The sequence below is a fragment of the Schistocerca nitens genome, chromosome 2, assembly GCF_023898315.1.
Source record: "Schistocerca nitens isolate TAMUIC-IGC-003100 chromosome 2, iqSchNite1.1, whole genome shotgun sequence".
In the NCBI taxonomy this organism is placed as follows: domain Eukaryota; kingdom Metazoa; phylum Arthropoda; class Insecta; order Orthoptera; family Acrididae; genus Schistocerca; species Schistocerca nitens.
In genome coordinates, this window is record NC_064615.1 from 271,884,769 (window position 1) to 271,905,169 (window position 20,401).

The following is a 20,401-nucleotide window of genomic DNA, read 5'->3' on the forward strand; positions in this document are numbered from 1 at the left end:
CAAACTTCTTCCGACATGCTTGATGCTTTAGTCATTCTGTGTAACCTTGCTTCAGACACTAAATTCTTTCACTTCCTCTGCCACTATGTCGTTTCCAATTTTAATGTTAAGCTAGCTGAAGTTCTGATTTCTACAATTCTTCCCCCACCTTTACCTTTGTTTTCTTTAACCTTAGGCCATATTCTGTGCTACGTACATTCCTTTCAGCAGGCCTTCCTAACATGTGGCTAGAAAGTCCATGTCATCTACAGAAGTCAGCATTGGTACTTGTTCCCTTCAACTTTATTTCTTTATTGCTTCTTTGATTTACAAGTTGAACAATAGTGGTGATAGGCTGCAACACCATATTTAACCCTTCTTATTAAGAAGTTTTCTTTCTTGACCTTACACTTTTATTGTAGCTGTTTTACATCATCAGTGGATTTCTGTATTAATCTTCCAATGATAATGAATGTTAATCCACCTTACATTACCAAAGATCTTCTCTAGGTCCCCAAATGCACAAGCTATCCAGATTTTTCTTTAATCTGCTTTCTATTACCACAAAAAATGACATGTTAAAACTAAGTGTTGCACACACCAAACTACCTAGGCACAAGCCACAGCTACAAACTACCAGTACCTCTTTCCAACTTCCCAACTCTACAGATGTTCTGTGCATACTTTCATGTATTTATTTCTATAGTCTAGTGTTATGCTTAATTATAAGTAACTTACAGATAATTTGTCAATGTCATTCTTAAGAACTCGTTCAAGGTACAGCTGCTTGATTTCCCTTTCCAGTCTGCTTGGTAAACCTGGGTACATGGTTGACCCACCAGATAACACTATGTGTTTGTATAATTCTGTGCGCATATCAATGTCGGCAGCCTGGATTGTATTAAAAACCAACTCAGCAATTCCTGTAAAAGAAAAGTTGTATATATAGTCCAGTTACCTTTCTTATATATTAACACAAATGTTTTAACACAGTTCTACGATGAGAGATTCCTATTCTGATTTGTTTCATATATGGCAATACATTCAATGGAGCTGCTACTGATGAAGGAGGAGGTGAGGGGAGTTGTGCTTTGTGAATGTGGGTATTTTATAATCTCCAAGAATGACTTTTTTGTCCAAAAGCTTAAATGTTTAGCAGACTTTTCATTGTGCCTGCCTGAGACTCAATACCTGTATGTGGTAAATATTTTAATCTCTTATAGAGTGATGTGTTTTTGTGTTTACCTACAGTAGTAGTTTCCATTTTTGTGTGTGCATCAGTCTCAAAAGGCATCATTCCCTACGAACAGTTACTGAAAAACTGTTCTACAGGCGGTTTAGCGAAGACATGAGGTGCAAGTGAATGAAGAATACAATAAATTTTGTACTCATGTTACATAAAGAGGAGATCCTCATTGATGGGGATGAGGCTGGATATAAATGCCACTGTGTCCAACATGACTACTACATGGTGTACTGCATTGAGGTCTTCAAGCAGAATAGAAAGTAGATCCATAATCACAAACCAAATCCATAAGAAGTTCTATAAAGATGCAGCTGCCAAATTTTGCCTATGGCCAAGGTATTGAGACCAGTTTTTAATGTTCTGAGTGCTTTGAGGTATTGTGGTTTCGTATCTCCAAAAGATAGGACAAACATCATAAGCTTATCACTGGGAAAATAAAAATCCTTTGACAGGACTCATCTAAGATATGTTCATCCACACACAAATGATGCACTCTTGGGGGGCAACTATTAACTATTACTCAGTATGTTTCAGACTACTCATACACATATGAGCTAGTGTGATCCACTTAAATTTACATCAGAAGAGATAAACGAGGGATTTATGCACTTGTGTATCAGATGCAGCCACTGCCAATGGAACCCTCACTACTACTGCTGATTCTTCCCATGCCCCACCATTTCGACGGAGACCAACTTAGATCAAAGTATTCTTTCTCATTAAATAGTTAAAATTTAAAACAGCCCCTTGATTCTAATTTCTAGAAAATAAAAATTTCATGAATGGTTAAAAAGAACTCGCACAATTTTTATTTAGTTGCTAACAGAAACTGCCATGTGGTTGGTTGGAGGCTACACAAAGAGCAAAACATTGAAAAATAAGAAGTACCGAACAGGGCCCCTTTCTGTGGACAATGTACAGTTCACAGTTCCACACTTGCAACATTATCTTGAGGGAAATCATTCTCTTGTTTAATAAAACTATCTGAAAAGATTTCACAATTCAGTATCATCATTTGATAAGAAGAGGATCCCATACGTAGTACCACGTGCCTTCTGAAGAAAACTCCTCCTAGGTAACACCTAAACCAACTTGTGGAAACAAGTTAAAAGATAAGCAGGACATTTTGTAAGTCTTGTGCCATAGGCAGTGCTGAATTCTGCTCCCACAATGAGACAGGGCGATTTGAAAACTTTGTCACTGGTAGTATTGGTTGTCCTCAGTATTCTCAGTGGTGATTTGCTGGTTCAGAGAGCATTAACAAACTACTCAGCAGTTAGCTGGCACTTTAACTGTGTCTACTCTTTATTTATTCAAATAAAGTTACCGGACTGTACGACATTCAGCTTGTCTTTCTGAGTGCCCACATTGTCCTACACTTTCAAGGCTACTGCTCTCTCTTAGGTGTATCCATGTCAGGAAATGGTTGCTGGAAAGCAAATCATTGACTACTTCCCACTAAGCATGGTGGAGGGGAGTGTAATAAAAGATCAATATCAGAGGACGATTCCACAAAAGTGGCAAAGAGTGCTCTGCTCCATTAGATTAGAGATTAGATTAATACTTGTTCCATAGATCATGAATATGACACTTCGTAATGATGTGGAACATGTCAGGTTAATAAAAGATGTCTGTACAAGATTTACATTACACAAAATATTGCACGACACTAATTTTTAAGTTGTTGTTGTTGTGGAATGGTAAGTCATTAATGTATATCAAGAACAGTAAAGGACCTAAGACCGAACCCTGTGGGACCCCGTACTTGATAGCCCCCCCCCCCCCCCCCAGTTTGAGGAATCAGCTGTTGTTTTAACATTACATGAACCACTTATTTCAATTTTCTGCATTCTTCCAGTTAAGTATGAATTAAACCATTTGTGCACTGCCCCACTCAAACCATAATGATTTAGCTTATCTAAAAGAATTCCATGATTTACACAATCAAAGGCCTTTGAGAGATCACAAAAAATACCAATGGGTGATGTCCGGTTATTCAGAGCATTTAATATTTGATCAGTGAAAGCGTATATAGCATTTTCTGTTGAAAAGCCTTTCTGAAAACCAAACTGACATTTTTTTAGTACTTTATTTTTACAAATATGGAAGGCTACTCTTGAGTACATTACTTTCTCAAAATTTTTTGATAGAGCTGTCAGAAGAGAGATTGGGCGGTAGTTGTTAACTTCTGACGTATCCCCCTTTTTATGCAATGGTTTTCGATGGCATATTTCAGTCTATCGGGGAAAACACCCTGCTCCAAAGAGCTATTACATACATGGCTGAGAATCCTACTTGTCTGTGGGGAACAAGCTTTAAGTACCTTGCTAGAAATGCCATCAATTCCGTAAGAGCTTTTACTTTTCAGTGAGTTTATTATTTTGCTGATTTCAGAGGGAGAGGTTGGTGGAATTACAGTTGTTTCAAACTGCACAGGTATGCCCTCTTCTATTAGTAGCCTTGCCTCTTCTAGTGAAGATCTAGATCCTATTTTCTCCATAACATTTAAAAAATGATTATTGAAAATATTTTCAATTTCTGATTGTTTGTTAGTACACTTGTCATTCAGTTTTATGGCACTAAAGTCTTCCTGTGCTCTTGGTTGCCCTGTTTCCCTTTCAATAATATTCCAAATTGCTTTAATTTTATTATTAGAGTTACTGATCTCAGACATGATACACATGCTTCTGGAGTTTTTAATAACTTTTCTTAGTACGCACAATAGTTTTTATAATATTGAACAACTTCGGGGTCAGTACTCCCTCTTGCTGTTAGATACAATTCTCTTTTACGGTTGCAAGATATTCTTATTCCTTTAGTTAGCCAAGGTTTTTTATATGTTTTCTTGGAATTATGTTTAACTATTTTCTTGGGAAAACAATTTTCAAATACCCTTAAAAATGTATCGTGAAATAAGTTATATTTCAAGTTTGCATCGGGTTCATTACACACTTCATCCCAGTCTAGCTGCTGCAGGCTTTCCCTGAAGTTTGCAATATTTATATTGTTAATTGAACGCACTGCTTTGAAAGTCTGATTTGATATACTGCATGGAGCTATGTCATGTACTGTAACTAGCTGTGCACCATGATCTGAACGTCCATTCTCAACAAGATAAGCATTTATGTCCTTAAACTTATCTTGGTCTATAAAAAAGTTATCTATCAATGTACTGCTGTTCTTTGTTATCCGAGCAGGAAAATCAATGGCGGAACTCAAATTGAAAGAACTGAGTAATACTACAAGGTCATTCTTCCTATTACACTCTTTCAGGAAATCAACATTGAAATCCCCACAAATGATAATTTGCTTCCCCTCCATCTGACAGATAGCACAACAAAGCATCCAAGTTTTCTAGAAATAGCTGGAAATTCCCTGAGGGGGACCTATACACTGTTACAAATATGAAAGTGCCATCATTTACTTTAAGTTCAATGGCATATGCTTCCATATGTTGCTCTACACAAAATTTTTTAGTTTCTACATTTTTTGCACTGTGGAAGCTTTTGACATATATGGCAACTCCTCCTCTCATCATATTATCTCTACTTACATGTGCAGCTAATTTGTACCCATTGATGCTAACCTTTTGCATATCAGTGACAATGTGATGCTCAGACAGGCATAGTACATCTATTACATTCTCAGTTTCTATATCTTCTAAACAAAGCAGAAGCTCATCAATTTTCTTCTTCAATCCCCCGATATTTTGATGAAATATACTAACATTATTTTTCACTTCACTTTTGTGAGTATCTTGAACTTTTTTAACATATTTAGTACTTGCCTGGCTGAGTTTCCCACTGGACACTGATCTTACACTAAAAAAGAGTTTCCACCATGAGATGTAGTTCCTCCCCCCTTTAAATTTCCTGCTATCAGACCAGCCAGTTTACCCTTCCCTTTCTTGTTGAGGTGTAGGCCATGTCTAGTATAGTCCCACCTACAGAGTGAATCAACAGGAACCACACCAATGTGTGATCCTGCACCAGATCCAAGTAGATGTTCCAACTCCAAATTAACTCTCCTGACAGAAGAGCTCAAATGAGGTTGGTCATGGCGCTCCAGAACCGACACAAACCGAACACTGGTATGGTCTCGATGTTGATGCAATCTTTGCCAGGTCACACTCTATGCTGTACCCCGGATCTCTGTCAATACTGTTGCCCGGCCCACCCACAATAACCACAGTATCTTCCTTAGTAAAGCCTCTACATGTTGTTGTAGTTATTGTGGTCTTCAGCCCTGAGACTGGTTTGATGCAGCTCTCCATGCTACTCTATCCTGTGCAAGCTTCTTCATCTCCCAGTACCTACTGAAACCTACATCCTTCTGAATCTGCTTAGTGTATTCATCTCTTGGTCTCCCTCTACGATTTTTACCCTCCATGCTGCCCTCCAATACTAAATTGGTGATCCCTTGATGCCTCAGAACATGTCCTACCAACCGATCCCTTCTTCTGGTCAAGTTGTGTCACAAACTTCTCTTCTCCCCAATCCTATTCAATACCTCCTCATTAGTTATGTGATCTACCCATGTAATCTTCAGCATTCTTCTGTAGCACCACATTTCAAAAGCTTCTATTCTCTTATTTTCCAAACTATTTATCGTCCATGTTTCACTTCCATACATGGCTACACTCCATACAAATACTCTCAGAAATGACTTCCTGACACTTAAATCTATACTCGATGTTAACAAATTTCTCTTCTTCAGAAACACTTTCCTTGCCATTGCCAGTCTACATTTTATTTCCTCTCTACTTTGACCATCATCAGTTATTTTGCTCCCCAAATAGCAAAACTCCTTTACTACTTTAAGTGTCTCATTTCCTAATCTAATTCCCTCAGCATCACCCGACTTAATTCGACTACATTCCATGATCCTCGTTTTGCTTTTGTTGATGTTCATCTTATATCCTCCTTTCAAGACACTGTCCATTCCATTCAACTGCTCTTCCAAGTCCTTTGCTGTCTCTGACAGAATTACAATGTCATCGGTGAACCTCGAAAGTTTTTATTTCTTCTCCATGGATTTTAATACCTACTCCGAATTTTTCTTTTGTTTCCTTTACTGCTTGCTCAATATACAGATTGAATAACATCGGGGAGAGGCTACAACCCTGTCTTACTCCCTTCCCAACCACTGCTTCCCTTTCATGTCCCTCGACTCTTGTAACTGCCATCTGGTTTCTGTACAAATTGTAAATAGCCTTTCGCTCCCTGTATTTTACCCCTGCCACCTTTAGAATTTGAAAGAGAGTATTCCAGTCAACATTGTCAAAAGCTCTCTCTAAGTCTACAAATGCTAGAAACGTAGGTTTGCCTTTCCTAAATCTTTCTTCTAAGATAAGTCGTAAGGTCAGTATTGCCTCACGTGTTCCAGTATTTCTACGGAATCCAAACAGATCTTCCCCGAGGTCGGCTTCTACTAGTTTTTCCATTCGTCTGTAAAGAATTCGTGTTAGTATTTTGCAGCTGTGGCTTATTAAACTGATTGTTCAGTAATTTTCACATCTGTCAACACCTGCTTTCTTTGGGATTGGACTTATTATATTCTTCTTGAAGTCTGAGGGTATTTCGCCTGTTTCATAGATCTTGCTCACCAGATGGTAGAGTTTTGTCAGGACTGGCTCTCCCAAGGCCGTCAGTAGTTCCAATGGAATGTTGTCTACTCCAGGGGCCTTGTTTCAACTCAGGTCTTTCAGTGCTCTGTCAAACTCTTCACGCAGTATCGTATCTCCCATTTCATCTTCATCTACATCCTCTTCCATTTCCATAATATTGTCCTCAAGTACATCGACCTTGTATAGACCCTCTATATAGACTCCTTCCACCTTTCTGCTTTCCCTTCTTTGCTTAGAACTGGGTTTCCATCTGAGCTCTTTATGTTCATACAAGTGGTTCTCTTATCTCCAAAGGTCTCTTTAATTTTCCTTTAGGCAGTATCTATGTTACCCCTAGCGAGATAAACCTCTACATCCTTACATTTGTCCTCTAGCCATCCCTGCTTAGTCATTTTGCACTTCCTGTCGATATCATTTTTGAGACATTTGTATTCCTTTTTGCCTGCTTCATTTACTGCATTTTTATATTTTCTCCTTTCGTCAATTAAATTCAATATTTCTTCTGTTACCCAAGGATTTCTACTAGCCCTCATCTTTTTACCTACTTGATCCTCTGCTGCCTTCACTACTTCATCCCTCAAAGCTACCCATTCTTCTTCTATTGTATTTCTTTCCCCCATTCCTGTCAATTGTTTCCTTATGCTCTCCCTGAAACTCTGTACAACCTCTGGTTCTTTCAGTTTATCCAGGTCCCATCTCCTTAAATTCCCACCTTTTTGCAGTTTCTTCAGTTTTAATCTACAGGTCATAACCAATAGATTGTGGTCAGAGTCCACATCTGCCCCTGGAAATGTCTTACAATTTAAAACCTGGTTCCTAAATCTCTGTCTTATTATATAATCTATCTGATACCTTTTAGTATCTCCAGGGTTCTTCCATGTATACAACCTTCTTTCATGATTCTTAAACCAAGTGTTAGCTATGATTAAGTTGTGCTCTGTGCAAAATTCTACCAGGCGGCTTCCTCTTTCATTTCTTAGCCCCAGTCCATATTCACCTACTACGTTTCCTTCTCTCCCTTTTCCTACTACCGAATTCCAGTCACCCATGACTATTAAATTTTCGTCACCCTTCACTATCTGAATAATTTCTTTTATTTCATCATACATTTCTTCAATTTCTTCGTCATCTGCAGAGCTAGTTGGCATATAAACTTGTACTACTGTAGTAGGTGTGGGCTTCGTATCTATCTTGGCCACAATAATGCGTTCACTATGCTGTTTGTAGTAGCTTACCCGCATTCCTATTTTCCTATTCATTGTTAAACCTACTCCTGCATTACCCCTATTTGATTTTGTGTTTATAACCCTGTAGTCACCTGACCAGAAGTCTTGTTCCTCCTGCCACCGAACTTCACTAATTCCCACTATATCTAACTTTAAGCTATCCATTTCCCTTTTTAAATTTTCTAACCTACCTGCCCGATTAAGGGATCTGACATTCCACACTCCAATCTGTAGAACGCCAGCTTTCTCCTGATAACGACATCCTCTTGAGTAGTCCCTGCCCGGAGATCCGAAAGGGGGGCTATTTTACCTCTGGAATATTTTACCCAAGAGGACGCCATCATTATTTAATCACACAGTAAAGCTGCATGCCCTCGGGAAAAATTACGGCCATAGTTTCCCCTTGCTTTCAGCCGTTCGCAGTACCAGCACAGCAAGGCCGTTTTGGTTATTGTTACAAGGCCAGATCAGTCAATCATCCAGACTGTTGCCCTTGCAACTACTGAAAAGGCTGCTGCCCCTCTTCAGGAACCACACGTTTGTCTGGCCTCTCAACAGATACCCCTCCGTTGTGGTTGCACCTACGGTACGGCTATCTGTATCGCTGAGGCACGCAAGCCTCCCCACCAACGGCAAGGTCCTCTGTAACCTGCCCCAGTCCAGCACTAGGTTTGAAAAAACTTGTGACCTGGTATTCTGACCCTAATTCATCCTGCAGAAGTTGGCCCACACCCCTAGCATGTGAACTACCTAGCAACAAGACTTTCTTTCTCTTTGCAGACTTCCCTACATTCTTATTCAATTTCTACATTTACGTGTCTTCTAGGTCTCTTCCCACTAAGATCATACTTCCTGTGGAAGCTATAGGACCTTAGTGCAGGAGTATCAGTGAATTTAAAGGCATGTTCTTATAAACACAAGTACACAATTCTTCCCTGGGATAGAAATTTAAATTTCTCATATTTATCTCAAATCCAGTTGAATTCCCAAGTGAAGCACAAGCCAAGTTACTGGCGAGACGGTATTTTTGTAATATCTTCTATCTAGGTGGGGATGCTGTGACATTTTTGGAGGTCATTCAGTGGAGTTGCTGGCTCCTTCCAGCAGACTTCAATATCCACCATATCCTGCTTGGAGCACCATCTGGATCACTACTCAAAATCTGATCTGAGAGGTTTAAATCTTCCCCTGTAGCAGTTTTATCCCTTTCTTTGAACTGCCTATTACATCACCAGTGGAGATGGTGATTTCAATATTGCGAAGACATAATTAGGCACTGTCAGCTGGCCTCAAGTGATGAACTTCAATCTATGGTGAAAATTTACTTGCAACCAATGTTGGTGGTATGGAGGAGAAAACTGATTTGACTGTCAAGTCCACTGTCGCACACATAGGTCTTAATGCATATACATTCATCTCCTGGATTTGTCTTTTGCTTAAAGAAACTTTGGCAGTCTCTATATACCACTATTACTCAGTCATCTAAATTTATAAAAACTTTTTGCATTTAAAATTTGTCATAATATTTCTGCGATATGCAAAGAATATTTGAAAAGTATGATATATATGATGTTAGAGTACTTTGCTAATGTATGTTTGTAAATTACGTAAAAAAAAGTGAAACATATAATTTACTAACATTTTGTCATAGATTAACGAAATGAAAATGTTTGTGTGTGTAATTTTATATATTCATGCAAGTTGTCATTTGTATAAAATGGTACGCGCCTTGCGACAATGTGTGTAGGGTGCATTGCTTAAATCCAGACACATGAAACTGTTTTTAAAAGTAAATTTATTAAAACAAAGTACAAATGAAAATGAAATTTCTTTTGCATGTAAGTAGTGGTATCTTTCAAGAATAACATTGTTCAACGTAACCCCCTCCCCTTCCTCCTCAGCCACAATGACCGCCTTCAATCTTGTCCTGAACTGATCGCACGCATTCTGTGAAACAGCACTGTCCATATTCACAAATGCTGCTTCAATAGCGGTGCATAGAAAAGCAACATTAGGGTGCCTCGTCTTACTGGTACTCTTTCAACTACGCTTCAAACATAGTAAGTAGTTGAGCGGGTTCAAATCCAGGCTACTCGGGGGTCAGAAGTCCTTTGACCAGAACATGTCAACGTTATCCGAGAACCAGTTTTGGACTACATGGCTTGTAATAGGTCCTCCTCTGCCATCCGACATATTGTTTGCTCACTGACATTCGATACTGATGTCATTTCCTCAACAACTGCCCTATGTCATCCGAAATCAGTGCCTGATCCTTTTTGATGACTGCCACAGTTCGTGACATATGTTTCCTTGAATGAGGTTTCCTTGGTGGGTCAGTGGAACCTTTCCTAGACTTCTTCAAAGCATTACGTTTGGCCACTGTCTCGAAAACAGTTGATCTCGGGTACCCAAACATCGAACTATTTCAGTGGGCGAACGCCCAGCGCAAAGACTTTTGATAATCTTGGCTCTTTGGTTGTACTCCATTCGGCGCCTATGGTTTTCAAGAACGCCAATTGCGATATCCGGCGGAACTATGACAGGGCAGGAAATTCAAACTGAAATTAGTCTGGATTTAAGTGCTGTACCCTGTTGGATGTGTGTTACGTAAAACAAAGCTGAACTGCTTTTGTATTCTACATAAGTTCCTGTGAGAGTATAAAAGTTGGCATGGGTTTTTGGTGCACTACCTGTAAAGCGAGTGGGAACGAGAACACACAGTCTGTAGCCAGCAGTGAAAGAAGCAACACTCACACGGAGCAGGCAATGTCTTGCCCGGAAATTGTTTCACAACATCCTTTGATGACAACTGCTAAATTATTACAGCTTTGGTACAATAGTTGGGCTATGTTATGGATATTAAAATGACACAAAGAAGAATTAATTAGCCCATATTCAAGAAACCTTTACGCTGTACCATGGGTAGTGTAGCCACCATCACTATCTGCCACACTTATCACTTACAGTCAACAGGTTACGATCTGTATAATTAGAATTGCAGAAGTGTGAACCATTAATCGAAAATTAACTTTTTTTGATTAATTATTGTGTTAAACATAAAATTTAGTTCACCCTCTTATTTTATTCCTAATCATCCACCTATAAAGAGTTCTTTCCTGGTGTTTGATTATTCCAAGTAAACCTGTTATAAAAACATTTGAAGTGCTTCATTCAGTATCTACAAGCATTGATTTTTGTCTTTGAATAAATGTCTGAAAATAATAGTTGTAAAGTAACTTTTACAGTAAAATGTAGAAGTACTGTATAACTTACATAACATGTGAAGTTTTGCTTGTGTACTGAAGTAGATACCTTGTGACAAATTTAACGATTTTAATATTCTTACTCTCTCTCTCTTTTTTTGTGTGTGTGGCATTAAGTGAAGTGGAAGAGAGTCATGTTTTGAGTGAAGTTCAGATAAAAATCTTTCATTTATAAATAAAATTCAGTGAAGTACAAAGAGTCATGAAGAGAAAATTGCTTATGTGGTTCAGTAACACTGAAGTAGGGTTGCATAAAATTGCTGAATAACAATATAGTGTGACCACACCTTGCTTACCTTTGGCTTTTGACGGATCGTTCATTAAGAGACATATGAACAAAGTATCTTAATAAATTTAAATGTGTGTATTATGCTATTAGAATATTTAAGTATTTAATTTGTTGGTTACACAAAATGCAAACATAGAGGTCCCCCCCTCTCGTCAATTTTTTTTAGAAAAAGAAAAAGGAAAAAAAAAAATTAAAAATTTGTGGCCTTTTCTAGATCAAAACTATACAGCTATATATGGGGGTGTAGTAGCTACAAGATTCATGTCTCTTTCTTAGAACCATATCCTCAAATTTATACTTACTTCTGACAATATATTAGGGAACAACAGGAAAGTAGGTCAAATTTACTTCTTCTGCTTCTCTGAGAAGTGAAAAGGCTCAGACAAGGCCAACTGATTCATTTCAAACTTCACATGTCGCTTGTCTACTACCTAAAATGAAGGACTAAGATGTTTTGGCTAACACCCTCCCATTTTTGTGAAAATCAACCCTGAAGGTCATGATGAGAAATCGACTCAAAATTGGCGGGATCGATAGATAACTGTAAATAGAGCATTTTTCATCATCAGGAATGGGGTCTGCAAACACATACTTTTCCAGAAATCCAGGAAAGAAACTTTTGCAATTGCCGCTTATGCACCCACGTGGTAAACGCTTTTCACTGAGCATGCCAATAATGCCGGCACGGTAGCTCAGAGTGTTCGGCCAGAGAGCTAGCCGGTCTCTGTAATAAAAAAACTGAGGGAAGGGATCAACAAGAACGGGAGGGGGGGGGGGGGGGATGGCACAACGGCTAAGGTAACTGGCTGGGAAGCACATAAAATGGGATCGAATCTTGACGAAACTATACGATTTTCATTTTTTTGAACTGTAGTTTTTCGTATCAGAATTCGTGGAGATAGGAAGGTTAATAAGGTTCTCAACTCAACGTGGAATAATAATGGTAATAAGGTAGGCTAACAAATTTCCCAAACAACATGAATTAGTAAAGAATTAAACTCTTAAGCCTTGTCACATGAAAACAACTCCGAGTAAGAGTGGTGTGAATTCCTCATGAGGGACCACAGACAGCCAATCGCGCGATGCTTGTTTACAGCGAAGCACAGGACAAAATGCATGCACGCGGGGAGAGTTATGTTGTACTGGTTGTCTGTTCATCACATCACAGTTGCGAACCTCGAAGAGTGAGGGTGTCCAGCATGAACCTTACAGAAGTCAATTGGAAAGAGTTGTTTTCCATCATTAGGCTGCCGCAAACCTCGAGGATACATCTAACTACTTTTCACTGTTAATCTGCCGAATAAAATATGTTTTGTGAAAAAAACACAGTGATCTTCCATAAGTAACAAACGACTTGTACTGTATGTAGTTTGTAGTAATTAGCTTTTCTGTTTATCCCATACTAACTAGTTATTGTTAGTTGTGGCATATATTTCAGTTGCATTATCTGAATAATGGAGGATGTACACCCTTCAACCACTGTAGAAATATATAGTCACAAATATATAGTCACAGACGATGGCAAGTGGGACGTTACCGATGCTGTGTTTTGGTGTGTGAAAGCGTTGCGAGATGGTCGTATTATCAGTGCATTACCAGAAGCAGGCAGTTCTATTTCTCAGCATTCCAGATTGATAGGAGTGGCCATTGTTGAGTGATTTTTGTAGCTGATGAATGAAATGACTTTTGTTGGTACTGAGGAACTATACCATGAAGGCGAAGCAGAAGGTGATTCAGTGGAATAAATCACAAGTAGTGAATCACAAAATGGTCATAACACTTTGAAAATGTCCACGTCGCAGGCAATCTGTGTTTCATCTGTACCCAATGAGTATTACAAACTGGTTACTAAACAAGTGAACTTTGGCGCTATACCTCTTGAAGTAAAAGTAAAGGCGGTAGTGATAGCCAGGAATCATCCACATTGGAATCTAGAAACACTGCAAAAGAGTGGAGCAACAACAGCCCTGAAATGGGAGAAGAACCTAAAATTGTGGGAAAATGATATTGCTAAAGGAGTGACAAGATACTACACATACCAGGTGATAAATAAGTGGAAGTAAGACGGATTTGTCAACTCTTGTTGTCATAATGAGAATGTAACAACGAGAATACTCCAGGAGTGGGCTGCAACTGCAGTGCTTCCATATAAGACCAATAAAGGTTTTACGTTTGCTGTATCATTATCTTGGGCATCACCTGTTACCAGTTTTAATCGTGATTACATGATGAACACCGATCAAACAGCACGCGAATATTGGGTGAACATTCGACGCACGTTACTGCATAAAGGAGAAAAAAATGAACCCTTGTCGCAGCTGGTAGTAAAAAAAACTAACCCATTCACACTTGGCGCAATATGCCATCACAGCCTCTGGAAAACTGTTGCCTAAGGTTTTCCTGTGTTTACAGGAAATTAATGTTACATTTGATCCTCGGATTACAGAAGAGCTCAATTGCTTAACCGACTCGTTGAAAAATGTTAACACTACTTGCTCCAAACCTGGGAAATTGGCAAATGCGATTTACAGAACATTTCTTGAGAGTGTTTTAAAACCATACGTTGCTGGTAACAAGTTTTGGCTAATATTGGATTCCTAGGGTGGACAAACTAATATTCTAATGTATGACACCATGTTCACAGATGAAGAGGGTCAACCGACGTGCAAGGTAAAAGTAATACCCCCAAACTGCACAGCTGTATGCCATCCCTGTGATGTTTATTTCTACTGCCAGGTTAAAACTTTATTTTGAGGCTTCAGAATTGCAGTGTGCTTCTGGAAATCCAGTGGGAATTGCACAAACGCATGGATGCAATAACAACTCACAGCATAATTCATAAGGAACTTTCAGCACCACTTTTTCAGGCAATGATATCGCATGCATGGTACGCATCACAATTAATTCCAGAAAAAGACATCTTTTTGAATGTAAACAAAGTTTGTTTTCCACCTTCTCTTTGGAAGGAACAGTGTATCTGCGAAAGATTGCATTCATTAGATGTTCTTGGTGCCATGAGTATGTTTGTTTCTAATGTTTATATGACAAGTACCATCTATATAGTTGTCTGAGGAAACGTGAGGACACGTAACAGTGACTGGAAGAGCCATTGTAAAGTGACCAAGAGTAACATTTTACTTGTTTACTATCCCAAGAGGTTTGAGAAATTTATTTGCCTACCTTTTTATCATTCCTTATTGATTTACTTACCTTAACAACATTCCTACCCCTATCAATTGAGATAAGAAAAAATACAAATGAGAATAACATCCACTAGGTTTCCTCGAGATTTGATTCCAGGTTATCCCCTTGCCAGCCAATTACCTCGGCCGTTGCCTTATCGGCACTCTTGGCAAAAGGATACATATGGGGCAATTGTAAGTGTTTCTTCCCTTGATTTCTGGAAACGTACACATTTGTGGACACCATACCTGATGATGAAAAATGCTCTATTTACGATTATTTATCAATCCCACCTATTTTGAGTTGATGGCTCTTCATAATTTTTAGGGGTGATTTTCTCAAAAACAGGAGGATGTTGAGCCAAAATATCTTGGAGCCCTTCATTTTAGGTTGTACACAAGGAAGCTGCCAAATTTGAGCTGAATCGGTTGGCTGTGTCTGACGCCTTCCCCTTGTGAGACTTAACCTTTTCTTTGCCTAGATAGGCTGGCAACCACAAAACCACTAGACAAACCAATCAATGAACTTGGTACAGAAAGGTCCTACATTCATTTATTACGGTCAAATTCTGTAAAAGGGGTAACATTATACCATATGCACAATTCCCAGCATAAAAGTGTTACACGTGGCATTTCCATTAGGACAACTACATGTTTTGTTGAAGTATAGCATTAAATCTACTCCGAGCTGCTTATTTGTCCAGATTGTGCACACACTTGCAAGACTAAAAACACAGTTCGAACAATGGAAAGTACAGGTTGGAAAATCTGTCTGGCAGAGCAGCAAGACAAGGCTGTCAGGCGCAACGTTGGGAGGCTGTGGTGGTGGGAGGAGGAGGGGGGGTAGGGGAAGGGGAGCGAAAAGGAGAGGAACAGAAACGGGAAAAAGATCGGTGGGTTTGTTGGCAGAGATGGGCGCATGCTGAGGGTGAGGGGACATGAATAGGGAGGAGGAGATAGGGCAAGGGGGAGGCAACTGTAGAGTGGAGGGTGTGGGGACAGTACATTACTGGAGGGTGAGGACAGGATAATTTTGGGAACACAAAATGTGTTTTAAGGGTAACTCTCATCTGCACAGTTCCAAGAAGCTGGTATTGGAGTGAAGGATCCAGATAGCCTGGGTTGTGAAGCAGCCCTTGAAATCCAGTATGTTATGTTCAACTGCATGCTGTGCCCCAGAGTGGTCCGCTTCGCTGTTGGTCACAGTTTGGGGGTGGCCAAGGAAACTGATAGACAGTTGGTTGGTAGTCATACCAATATAAAAAGCTGCGCAATGGTTGCAACAGACCTGGCATATAGTACAGGTGCTTTCACTGGTTGCCCAGCCTCTGTGGGATAGGATAAGCCAGTGACAGGATTGGAATAGGAAGTGCTGGCTAGGTGGATTGGGCAGGTCTTTCATCTAGATTTTCCACAAGGGTATGATCCTTGTGGCAACAGGTTGGGAGTGTGAATGGCATACAGATGGACTAAGATGATGTGTAGGTTTGGTGGGTGACTGACCACTTTAGGAAGGGTGGGAAGGATTCTGGGTAGGATGTCCCTCATTTCAGGGTACTATGACATAATCAAAGCCCTGGTGAAGGATGTGGTTCAGTTGCTCCAGTTCAGATTGGTCTGGAAGTAGGATGATAAGGTCAGGGTCTGTTTTGAAACTGTACACTGCTATGCTGTAAGGATGGTGTTCTTAAGAAGGGAGCTGGGAAAGCATCATGAGGCCAAGTTTGAGGTAAGGAATTCCTGGAAGGTGACCAGGGTGTGGTTAGGTGAGAGGGGGATGATTATAGTTGGATGATGGTACAAACTGGGAGAGGCAAGATTCAATGTTGAGATTAGATTGGCTTTGGTTGGAGGAATATGTGGCAAGGAAATGTTTACATTGCAGGAATCACAAGCCCAACATAGTTGAATTTGGGTGTAGGACTGCAGGTAAGGCCTTTGGATAGGACAAACTTCTGTGGGGGCTTAGGATTTTGGTGGAAAGATTAACAACAGTGTTTCGGGATTGTTTCAACTCTGGATTTTAGTGGAGTACATACAACTGACGGCTGTTCATATTCGCAACTATGAATGCATTTCATAACGGCTGTTCCTTTGAGCATGCAAGCATATCCAAAGGAACACTGTATCTTTCTTGATGATGATTATGATGATGAGACTGGATGACGACTTAGAAGTAATACGTGATCCAGTCACTATGTGATACATTAAGATCTCACAACAAGTATTTTGGGAAGAATTCCGGACACCCCACAAAATTTTAAGACACGAACGACACTCGCCTCATTATCGGTTAAAATAGAGGGAAGATCCTATGGGAGACCCAGTTCAACCCTCAGATCGTCATATAAAACACACTCAGTTAACAGATGTTGCACTGACAGCTGTGTCCCGCATCTCTGACATACTGGGGGCTCCTCCCAACATAAGAGGAAGCCATGTGTCAGTGGATAATGTCTCACTCTTAAGCCGAGTAAGTGCTACTTCTTCACACCGACGCGAGCAGGAGGAGGTGATCCATGGTCGCACTTAAGTCTTGATGGAATGTAATTTATTGTTCCTCACTACCAGCCACTGGGACTCCCACCAACATATGGCCTTCCTAGTCACAAATGAAGTGACAGCCCGCAGAGGGACTGAACAGCGAGCAGGAGGAGGAAAGGAGCAAGCCTCCTTAGCAGCAGCATCAGTGAGTTTGTTTCCCTCGATGCCTATGTGCCCTGGAACCCAGCAAACAATGGTTTCCTTGTTTTGCCTGTACAAGAGAAGGAGAGTGTCCTGCACTTGTTGCACCATCCGATCTGCTGGGTACATCTGTCCAACAGTGAGAAGGGCACTTTGAGAATCGGGGCAGATAATAAATTTGTCATGGCGCCATCTCATCTGCTCCACTGCCCTAAGGATAGCAAACAATTCCACATAATAAACTGAAAACTGCTCTGGGAGCCCTATCCTGAGGACAGTGTCGGGGAACATGACACAACAACCGAAAACATCTCCTTGCTTAGAACCATTCGTGTAGACGGTAATAAAATCTGGGTGGCTATGTAAAATTTCATTAAATTTATTTTTGAAAACATGGTCTGGGGTACAATGCTTCTTGTAAGCAGTCAGTTCTAAGTGCAATCTAGGCCTTGGTAGTTGCCAGGGGGATGCCCTACTCGACCCCTGGCTTTGGACCTTAATGCCCCCACCTGTAGTAATTCAAGGCTCTCCCTTGCACAAATCCCAAATGGCCGTGTCGCTTGTGGTTGATGATCGAACAGCCGTTCCAGTGGCGGCTGAACAACATAACTGGATGCTGGCGAATTAAGAATGGACAATGCTCTATATGTTCCATAAAAACACGGGAGAACTGCCGGAACAATCAGTACGCCGGGAAAGCTTTAAACATCACATCAATGCTCTATATGCTCGGCGTACCACGAGAAGAAGACGTCGAATAGACAGTGGAGGCTCACCAGCCTCAGCATACAAACTAACAGCACACTAACAAACAACAGGGCTCGTGCGATAGGCTCCTGTTGATAGCCTAATACCCTCGTGGTGAACTGTATCCAGCATTTTAAGGTATGAAGGCCTTGCTGACCCATAAATCTGGCATCTGTATTCAAGCTGGAGTCGCACAAAGGCCTTATAAAGTTGGAGCAAACATGCTTTGTCGGCTCCCCAAGACCTATGACTGACACATTTAAGGATGTTTAACGCCTTGAGACATCTCAGTCTCAGTTCTTTAATATGTGGTAACCATGTTAACTTCTCATAAAAGGTAGGACCCAGATACTTCACCTTTTCTTTAAAAGTGAGATCGGTGTCCCCCAGTTTTAAAACGGGCAAATTAAACAGACAGTGGAAACAATAGCAACACAAACTGTTTTTTCTAATGAGAATTTAAAACCTGTGGTGTGAGACTATTCCTCCAACCGCCTGATCGTCAATTGCAATTGCCGAGTAGCCATGGTGAGGCTGGAGGATGCACGGAAGATGGAGAAGTCGTTCACAAATAAGGAACATAGTACTGGATGTCGTACTGTGGTTGTAATACAATTGGCTGCTATGGTGAAAGCAGTGACACTTAAGACACTCCCTTGAGGGACACCATTCTCCTGCTTAAAACGGGCAGACAAGACATTCCCAAGCCTGTATCTAAAATATCTGTCTGAGAGAAAGGACCCTATGAAGGTCGGTAGACGTCCCCGGAATCCCCACTGATGGAGCTGCGACAAAATATTATGCCTCCAGGTGGTGTTGTACGCCTTTTCCAAATCGAAGAAAACACCGATAAGGTGTTGCTTACAAAGGAAAGCTTGTTGAATTACAGCTTCAAGCAGGATCAGGTTTTCGAGAGTGGAGCGATACCTCCTGAACCCACACTGGAAGGGACTGAGTAGGGACCTGGTTTCCAGAACCCACACTAGGCACCGATTGACCAAACGCTCCAATGTCTTTCCTACGCAGCTTGGGTCAGGCTAATACTATGGTAACTACCAGGGTCTGTCCGATCCTTTCCTGGTTTGAAAATTGGGATTAAAATAGATTCATTCCACAAGTTGGGAAAGTCGCCAGTTATCCAAATTTTATTGAAGAGCTGAAGGAGGACTTCCTTTGACCATTGGTCCAACTGAAACTGAGATGTCTCAAGGCCTTAAACATCCTTAAATGTGTCAGGCATAGGTCTTGGCGTCCATGCTGTAGGTTAACAGGTCATTTCCAGGGGACATATCACAAGACACTGACAATGCAGAATCCAGCTTCCACAGAAAGGCTGGTTGTACTCTTCCATGTTGGTGGAACGGAAATCAATATCAGCCTTCTCCTGTGCCTCCCGATATTGACGGAAGGTGGGATCCTGGCTGGAATCGGCTGTAATGGAGTTATATGATTCAGCCATTGTCTGAGCTATATCCACTGTCGATGTTACAAGAGACCCCTGTATTCGTACAGCTGCTATCGGCGGTCAAGAGTTGTGCCTTGAGATCCTCCTAATGGCTTCCCATACTGTACATGCAGGTGTGGACCTACTGATGGAGTTCAGGAACTCTTGCCAAGACCTCTGCTTACTCTCCCGAATTATTCTCCTTGCCTTTGCATGCCCCATTAGAAAGTTTGCAAGATTCTCATGTGCAGGGCATCAATTGAATCTGCGCATTGCTGCCCTCCTGTTCCTAATTGCAAGACGACACTCATCATTCCACCAAGGGACAGGTCGCCTCCTAGGCACATCCATAGACTTCGGGATGGATGATCCAGCTGCATGGTGAATCACAGCTGTAATGTGATCCACCCAGTCCTGGATGCTGTCACATTGCTCGAAAACAGCTAACTGCCTGTAAAGCATCCAGTTAGCCTTCTTGAATAACCATCTTGGTGGCTTTATTTCAGGATCTGCTCCATCAGACAGAGGGATCCAGATTGGGAAATAGTTACTACCATGAAGGTCATCGTCCACTGCCCACTGAGCAGTGTCCCCAAGAGCAGGCGAGCAGAAGGCGAGGTCTATGGCTGCAGACGAACCTGAAGCAGTGCTCAAATGTGTGGCTTGACCCATGTTCAGCAGTATAAGATCTGTTGTGTGTAGCATATCCTCAAG

The 20,401-nt window shown here is 40.8% G+C and overlaps 1 protein-coding gene across 3 annotated transcripts in view; it reads right to left on the reverse strand.

The window, feature by feature from the left end:
* Positions 1-20,401, reverse strand: part of LOC126236017 (actin-related protein 2-B) — a 77,347-nt gene that overhangs the window by 4,155 nt on the left and 52,791 nt on the right. For all 3 annotated transcript variants that reach the window (XM_049945032.1, XM_049945033.1, XM_049945031.1), the window contains one exon: positions 718-902. In XM_049945032.1, the coding sequence (XP_049800989.1) occupies positions 718-902 (185 nt within the window). The remainder of the gene's footprint in view (positions 1-717; positions 903-20,401) is intronic.